Source organism: Amphiprion ocellaris, chromosome 22 (assembly GCF_022539595.1).
Source record: "Amphiprion ocellaris isolate individual 3 ecotype Okinawa chromosome 22, ASM2253959v1, whole genome shotgun sequence".
Lineage (NCBI taxonomy): Eukaryota > Metazoa > Chordata > Actinopteri > Pomacentridae > Amphiprion > Amphiprion ocellaris.
Window position 1 is genome coordinate 15,565,385 of NC_072787.1, and position 8,692 is coordinate 15,574,076.

The 8,692-nt window shown below is 39.2% G+C and overlaps 1 protein-coding gene across 4 annotated transcripts in view; it reads left to right on the plus strand.

Annotated features, from left to right (window-relative positions):
* flt1 (fms related receptor tyrosine kinase 1) overlaps positions 1-8,082 on the plus strand; it is a 37,259-nt gene extending 29,177 nt beyond the window's left edge. For 2 of the 4 annotated variants that reach the window (XM_055007035.1, XM_055007037.1), the window contains exons 14-29: positions 283-429; positions 506-637; positions 1,703-1,809; positions 2,709-2,844; positions 3,270-3,374; positions 3,475-3,588; positions 3,729-3,817; positions 4,241-4,349; positions 4,443-4,540; positions 4,634-4,756; positions 5,051-5,162; positions 5,376-5,475; positions 7,052-7,157; positions 7,280-7,380; positions 7,653-7,722; positions 7,837-7,950. In XM_055007035.1, coding sequence (XP_054863010.1) covers positions 283-429; positions 506-637; positions 1,703-1,809; positions 2,709-2,844; positions 3,270-3,374; positions 3,475-3,588; positions 3,729-3,817; positions 4,241-4,349; positions 4,443-4,540; positions 4,634-4,756; positions 5,051-5,162; positions 5,376-5,475; positions 7,052-7,157; positions 7,280-7,380; positions 7,653-7,722; positions 7,837-7,932 — 1,745 coding nt within the window. In that variant the 3' untranslated portion in view covers positions 7,933-7,950. Of the gene's footprint in view, positions 1-282; positions 430-505; positions 638-1,702; positions 1,810-2,708; positions 2,845-3,269; positions 3,375-3,474; positions 3,589-3,728; positions 3,818-4,240; positions 4,350-4,442; positions 4,541-4,633; positions 4,757-5,050; positions 5,163-5,375; positions 5,476-7,051; positions 7,158-7,279; positions 7,381-7,652; positions 7,723-7,836 lie in introns of all 4 variants that reach the window. The other 2 variants (XM_055007036.1, XM_055007038.1) reach the window with 2 other exon arrangements.
* Positions 8,083-8,692: the final 610 nt, after the last annotated feature.

The window sequence follows — 8,692 nt, forward strand, 5'->3', positions numbered from 1 at the left end:
ATTATTTTAACTGCTTTATACAATATTCTGTTGTATAAATGCGGTAAAATGCATTGTTTTTAATGAGCAGTTTTCCTCTAGAATCTTAGTTAAATTAATATAGCTGTCAAACAAATGTAGTGGAGTATGAATATTCAATATTTCCCTCTCAACTACAGCAGAGTCGATGTGTAAATGGCCATAAAATGTAAAATACGAGCACAGTACAGAACTAATAAGCTACCAAAAGCTGCACAGACACACGCTTATAGAACCAGTTTTTGTGTGTTTCTGTTTCCTCAGTTCTGGAGCCGCCGGTGCTGCTTAATAATTTGACAGATTGCACCGTCAACGTCAGCAGCTCAGTGACCCTCAGCTGTCCATCTGAAGGCGTCCCACCTCCGACCATCACCTGGTACAAAGACGAATGCTCCCTGACTCAAGGATCAGGTAAACTAACACATCATAAACATGCAAAATTGCTGTTCTAATCTGGAGTCTGAAAGTTATTTTCCGGCATCTTCAGGTATCGTCATATCAGCAGAAGATGGCACACTCCATATCGACCGAATCACAGTGGAGGACCAGGGTCTGTATACCTGCCAGGCCACCAATGAGAGAGGATCTGCAGAAAGTTCTGCCCATATTTGGGTCAACAGTGAGTATCTGTCAACTAATGGTGTTTTTAAGCCTTTGATTGGCTGTTACCTCAGACTTTAAGATAAAGCACCTCCATATATGAGCATGTGTGAACGTGCATTGTTCCCTGCTCTGTAAATAGAGGTCTGTGTAGTCTGGATGTACAGACGCTCAGTACCATATATCACATTGTTTTATGTATTATGTGGTATTTATACTCGGAGGAGGTGTGTGTCAGTTCTATTAATGGAAGATGATGAACACCTGTTTATCAATTTCTGGGTAAACATTGATCAAAGTACATCTGAACATAAACACACTCCTTTTGTTCGGTTGCCCTCATTCACACACCCACACACACACACACACACACACACACACACACACACACACACACACACACACACACACACACACACACACTCGCACATCCGGAGGTAGTAGAGAAGGAGGACCACTGTGGTTCTGCTACCCCCCAGTTTGAGCGACGTTCCCTGGCAGTACTGGCGGACTCGCTTCCCTGTCCAGGTCTGGAAAGAGGACGCAGTGTGTGTGTTGTTGTTGTGTTCTGATCAGTCAGGAAGGAAGCCGTCTCCCGTTTTTATTTCCTCCGGAAGGGCCCGGCCTGCATCTCAGAGAGGCTTCCCGCTGTAGTGAGTCGGGCATTTCTTCATCCTCCCATTTAAAAAAGAGAAAAAAATAAACTCTGGATTTAATGAGGAGGATGGATGGTTGTGTTTTTGGATCATGGTGAAAACACAGTGCCCCACAGTGATTCTGGAAGGAAAATCAAAACATCAAGCACCTATGTGAAATAATTTATTGCCATCATTGCTCACTCTTCTTAGCTTCATCATGAAATTTTCGTATGAAATGGAACTATTTTTGAATGTCGGAGAAGCACTGAGGAATTCAGTTATATTATTATTTGCAACTTCAGTTTACTTATTAGATAATTTAATTTTTAATATTTTATAACAATATTCTAAGTCCATCCTAATGCAAAATTTATGTTTTTAGAGTTTTTAGTTTTTTTTTTTTTTTGTTTTTTTTTTTACAAAAGTGTTTGTTTGTGTGTTCACAGGCTCCTCAGAAACTTCCTTTCTTGAAATTCCCACTCTCACCTGTACCTGTGTGGTGGCCACGCTCTTCTGGCTTTTGCTCACACTCTTCATACGGAAACTGAGACAGGTGAGAGGAAACAAGAAAAAGTTGCTTGGAGTTTAATGAACGAAGTACATCACATGTTACAAAGTCCAGATTTTCTGTGTATATTTCTAAGTGTTCTATCTTTATTCTTATCAAATTGAAGCATCTCGCCTCTTTCTTTTCAAATCTTTTTTTCCCAAAGCTTTTTCTAGGCAGAAACAGCGGTTTGACACATTTTAGCCACAGGGGAAAGTACAAATTGCATACTTTACACTAATACAGATGACTTTTAGCGGTGTACGGTAATTTTTTAGAGCCATTTTTCAGCTTCCAATGCATTTTTGTCTGGTCCTTGTAACATACAACTCAATATACAATAAGAAAAACAACCTGAAAATTGCAGGTTTGAAATTTGTTTGGATGCCAGATTAAATTAGATTATACTAGACTATGTTTATTAGATCACTCCCAAAAGTGTCATGTGCACCATAAATATTCTGCTTCTTGTAAGCTGGCACAGGCATTAACTGTAATAACAGAACAAATAGTTGTAATAAATATTCATAATTCAGCTACAGCAACTACACATAAGTAAACTTCCTACATCCTGTTTTTTATTAATACAAGACCAGTTTTATGACATCCGTGTTTGCTTTTAATGAAAATAGTTCCTAAACACAATGCATTTTGACGGTACACTTTTAAACCTTAGATGTTGGAGTTTAGTGTAAGCACAAACATTTTCAGATATGTGGCTGCTCACAAAATAAACACAAATCTTTGCTTTTTTGTTGTTCATAATGTGGTTCTGGTCTGGTTCTACATATGTGTTTTTAGGAAATTAAAATTAGAACCACTCTAAACTGCCTAAGGTGTATTTTGTGTTTATCCGCCTCCTTTCTGGAACACAAGCTCATGATTAAGTTTCTTATTTTCCAAAGCCGCACAGCTCCAACACCAAACCAGAGTACTTGTCAATCATACTGGACACTGGAGACGGACCAATAGAGGAGCAGTGTGACCGACTACAATATGACCCAAACCAATGGGAGTTCCCCCGTGAGCGCCTTAAATTAGGTATTCTTTTTTAAATAATTCAAAAATTGCAACCTTGTTGTTTTTAATATGATGTTCTTCTGTGAGTTGAGTAGTAGAAAGATTTTGAGAATGCAGCGGGACAGAAGGGAGATCCAATGCGAGCATTTTCTCATAGTCCTTATCAGTTTATTGTTGGGAGTGACTCTCATTCCATTAATCAGACTTTATGTCTGTGCTGTCTGTGTTTTGGGTTTGTAAACTGTGTTTACCGGAACTAATCAGCTCTCACTATCATCAGGGGTGGGACTCGATTAGATGGACACTTGATGGGGTCTAAAATCTTCTGTTATCAGCATCTCACATCCGGAATGGACGAGAATAATAATTAATAGAGTTGATTAATTAGAGACAAGAACACACCTCTTATTTCCTTGTCATTCCCACTCTCACACTGTGTCTCTCAGGGAAACCTCTGGGCCGTGGAGCCTTTGGGAAAGTGATGCAGGCGTCAGCGTTTGGGATAGACAACGCCGACGCCTGCAAGACAGTGGCTGTTAAGATGCTCAAAGGTATCACATCAGGTCCCTTAGATTCTATTAAAAATGAAATTGTAATTTTGTGGAGAATTTTTCTGCCACTTGTTTTACTTTTCCACCTTTTGCCCACTAGAGGGAGCTACAGCCAGCGAGCACAAAGCTCTGATGACTGAACTGAAGATCCTCAACCACGTTGGAAACCACCTGAATGTAGTCAACCTCCTGGGAGCCTGCACCAAGCCAGGAGGTGTGTGTTTTACATACATTTCTGCATCTCTAAGTGTGTGCTTTATTGTGTGTGTGTGTTATGTTACTTGAATATAAAGGCGTATCTGAGTTGTCAGTACCTGTCTGCTTGTATTTACTACAGTATGTGTGTGTTTTCAGGACCGCTGATGGTTATCGTTGAGTACTGTCGCTTTGGAAATCTGTCTACCTTCTTGAAGAACAAGAGAGACGTGTTTGTACATAACCGGGTGAGTTCAGCAGCGTCACCTGATAAAGATGATCTTTCAATGGCCACATTTCACACAAAATAACAGGCAGACTGAGGTTACAGCAGCCTGTGGACTGTAGATGCTACTTGTGGCTGAGAGAAGAACAGAACTGCCCCTGTGGGCTGCACACAATTACAAAATCACACACTTAAAAACTTGCTTTTGCAATCTACTTGAGGTTCGAAGACCTTATCTACTCTTGAGCAGGTCAGTTACTTCCTTAATTTCTTCAGACGTTCACACACTCATGGAACAAATATATTTCTCAGTTTCCACCCTGACAAAGTAACCAGAACTCCAGCATACAGTAGCCTCTTTTCAACAGTTTATCCAACCTTTGACTGTTTTCACCTTCTGTCGTACAATATTTATTAAAAATTAACTGATTTCTCCCCTTCTCAGCCGGCTGGAGGAAAAGATGAAGGTCCAGGTTTTGTCAGTAGCTCACCTGACAAGCAAAGCAGTGTTAAAGCACAGATTGACGACAAAGACAAGAAGGATAGCGGCCTTGGTAAGACTGTAGTTTAGAGAACATTTACTTACATTTGTAAACAATCAAACTGCTTTTGTTACATCCCTGTGCCTCCTTTGTTTCTTCTTCTAGATCCTAAATCTGCCTCCAACTCCCCGCTTTATCTGGAGGATCTCATTTGTTTCAGCTTTCAGGTGGCACGAGGAATGGAGTTTCTGGCCTCTCGCAAGGTCTGACACTTTGCTGCTTTACTTGTGTCCATACATGTACAAATGTGTGTTTCATATACGTAATTATTTGTCTTCTGTGCATGTCAACATCAGTGTATTCACAGAGATCTGGCAGCAAGAAACATCCTGCTGTCTGACAATAAAGTGGTGAAGATCTGTGACTTTGGATTGGCCAGAGACATCTACAAAGACCCCGACTACGTCCGCAAAGGAGATGTGAGTACTCCTGACCAGTGTGATTTCAAAATGAAAACGTGCTTCTTTTAGAAAATGACCGATCACATCCATTTTGAATGTTCCATTAAAATCACTTAAATATTAGGCTTGATTGTAATAATAGTCAAACTATGAATGTTTTTTTGTTGTTGTTTTTTAGTATTTTGACTACATTGCAAGTTGAGTTTAAACTTGCTTTCTTCAAAAGGGTCTAATAACTTTCCAGCCAATCACACTTTAAAGTTTCCTCCAGTGAATGACAATTTGTAATCCTTTGCTCTGATTGGCTGACAGACCCGTCTCCCTCTGAAGTGGATGTCTCCTGAGTCCATCTTCGACAAGGTGTTCACCACCCAGAGCGACGTCTGGTCCTACGGCATCCTGCTGTGGGAGATCTTCTCTTTGGGTGAGAAACTTCTTACAATGTACTTGTTCTGAACACGTACAGGAGTGGACAACATAACAGAAACATGAAACAGTACTCGTTCAACAGTTTGCAAAACTTATGATCTTAAACCTTTATTTAAGATTATCAAGGAGATGTTGAGTCACCACTGTGGTATTTTTTTAGGGCATGTTCATGTATTAATGTATTTAAATGTGTGTGTTTGCCCAACAGGAGCGTCTCCATACCCCGGTCTTCACATAGATGAAGAGTTCTGCCACAGACTGAAGGGAGGAACGAGGATGCGAGCGCCAGAATACAGCACAGCTGAGATGTGGGTCAAACCTGCAAACATTTAAATCAACTTTTCTTTGTAATTTCCTCTTAATTTTGCTTCAAGTTTGAACAAATCTGCAAAGATGACTTAATCGAAAAGCCATTAACATCCCATCACACTCACACACACATCCAAAAGTCCATCGATTACACTAGATTACTAATTTGAATCAAAAATGACAAGTGACACAAGTGATTAAAAGTGAAGTTTTGTGAGCACATATTGATCAAGTTTAGATAGGTAGAGGATACTACCCTCTCATGTCCAGCCAGCTGATCCAAAATAAATCCCAAAACCAGAAAAGCGACCTATTTGACATTGTTCCATTAATCTCCAAGTAAGTGTAGACCTGACACTGCCATTTGTGTATTATAATTTAGTTGGACAAACCTATTTCAGATCTACAGTTTTATTAGGGGGAGGAAATTCAACATATTTAGCATCAGTTTATACAAAGTTTATTTATATACAGGTAAATGCTGAAAAAATGTAATAAAACAAAACAAGTAATCAAAATTCAGTTGATAAATTGAATCAAATTCAAATCAAAAACCCTTCAGACAAGTTAGATAATGTGCACTGAGATTTAAGCAATAATCCAAACTGATCGACTAAATGAGGGTGTTAAACTCATTTTAGTTCAGGGGCCACATTCGGCCCAGTTTGATCTCAAGCGGGCCGCACCAGTAAAATCACAGCATAATAACCTATCAGTATAGACAACCCCAAATTTTTACTTTGTTTTAGTGCAAAAAAGTTGATTCTGAAATTGTTCACATTTAAGAAATTATCTTTTTACAAAACATCATGAACAACCTGAAATTTCCTAAGAAAAATAAGTTCAATTTCAAAAACATTGTGCCTCAGTTTATCATTTACACATTACAACTTCCAGATCACAAAAGCGCAAAACATTCAGTCTCAGGTATCTGGAACTACTTTACATGATCAAAATGACAAAAGTCAGACAAAAAAAAGTACAAAAAACAACAAAAACAACACAAAATATTAGAAAAACGAGACACAAAGCGACAAAAAAATGGACAAACGACACAACGACAAAAATGAGACAAAAAACAACAAATAAAGTGAAACAAAATGACAAAAACAAGACAAAAAACACAAGCGAGACAAAAAGGAAGCATAAACTGATAAAAACATGAGACAAAAGTTAGACAAAAAGCAAGACAGCAAACAACAAAAGCAAAACAAAATATTACAAAAAGGAGACACAAAACGACAAAAGAACAATGAGCAATGTAGTATTTCACTTTATTTACCTTGTCTAAGTCTAGAAATTATTTAAATTTACAGTTTTAGAAATTTACAATTTGCAGTTAATGTCGTCTCTGTAATTTTTAGACTTTACAAAGTCATCAGGCGGGCCAGATTGGACCCTCTGGCGGGCTGCTTGTGGCCCGCAGGCCACATGTTTGACACCTCTGGACTAAAACAACCAAAAAATTAGAATAATAAACACATGTAACAGCTAAAGTGTACAAATGACCAGAGTTGAAACCTGTTGACACGGTCCACATGGTTAAACATCACACCTGTGTGTTTGTGCTTCCAGTTACAGCACGATGTTAGCATGTTGGGAGGCCAATCCTTCAGACCGACCAACCTTCACCAACCTGGTGGAGACGCTGGGGGACCTGCTACAGGCGAGGGTGCTGCAGGTCAGCGATTTGAGCCTCTCAGGCTTTTGATTTCTTATCTAACTGAATGTTTGTACACAAAAGCACCCAAATTGTCTCACAAAATGTGTCACAAATACCCCCAATTTGTTGTTTCTCTTCAGCAGGATGGGAAAGATTATATTCCTCTGGGATCTTTTGTGGCTGGAGAAACTGGTCGCTGTGAGGCCTTCAAAGAAAACCCTCTTGCGGTCACAAACCTGAGGTAAGGAAACACAAGAGAATGCAAATATTATGTTATTTAGTACACAGCATGCCAGTCTGAGCCGCCCTGACATAAAATGTTATATATGTGTCTATGAGTAATGAGGAATGGTAGAGAAGTGCTGCTGGAAAATTTTTAAAAATGCATTAAAGAAAGCAGAAGAGATGGAGAGAACCGTGGGAAGAAAGTGAAACTAAAGTTAGAATCAAAAGGAAACAGGTTGAGAAAGCAGAGAAATTTCCAGCTCATGTTTTGAATCTCAATCTGTCCAGTTACATGAGGGGTTTGGCCACACTGGAGACTTTTGAGGAATTACCCTGCGAGGAAGCTGACGGTCCTGACGTAAGAAAACACCTTCACTTCTGCCTGCACACAGTGTAAAAAGATTAAAAAAAAAAAAAAAAACAAAGCCACAAAAAAAAAAAACAATGTAAAAAATGTAATCCTCTGTTTTAGGATGAGCAGAGTGACAGTGGTATGGTTCTACCGTCAGAGGAGCTGAAACATATGACGAGGAACAGCAGCACCATGAACGAGAAACTCAGCAGGTGACAACTTTAATCTGTGACCTCTGAATCCTTCAATTATCTCTTCTGCCCCAAACTGTAAATAGTGTGTGTTACATGAACAGTTCAGCCCAAAATAATTCATATTGATGCTAAATTTTGATTTATAGTGAACTTTTGTTTCAGCAAAAGCAGTATTCCGGTTGTAACAGGCATAAACAAGAGACAAAAGGCAATAAGATGTTGTGCTACAGATGTTAATGATGCATTTGAACTCTTTCAGTGTCCATCGTTCATTTCTCAGTCATAAATGGGAAAAGCTTTATTTGCCACCACAGCAATCAAGCAGTTCTTGTAATTACTAACAAACTTTTTACTCATCTCCACTGGGATTTTGGGCCACTCTTCAGTTCCCTCCACAGATTTTTCCAGTGGGATTCAGGTCTGGACATGTGCTGGGCCATCTTCTAAATGTTCATATTGTCTTCTTTCAACCATTTCTCAGTAACTTTGGCTGTGTGTTTGTGTTCAGATTATTATCTTGTTAGAAGGTCCAATGATGCCCAAGGATGGGTTTTTTTCTGCAGACTGCCTGATGTTTTCTTCAGCATTTTAATAAAACCATCTTTTCTAATGATGCCGCTTACTTTGGCAAGATTTTCTGTCCCACTGGCTGAAAAACACCCTGAGAACAGAAACTTCTTCAGTCTTACGTGGTGCCTACTTGAATATCTCCATCAAGATGTTGGTACCAGAATTACTTTTGTGGTGATTCTTGGATTCTTCTCTGCCTCCATTCTTGCCAG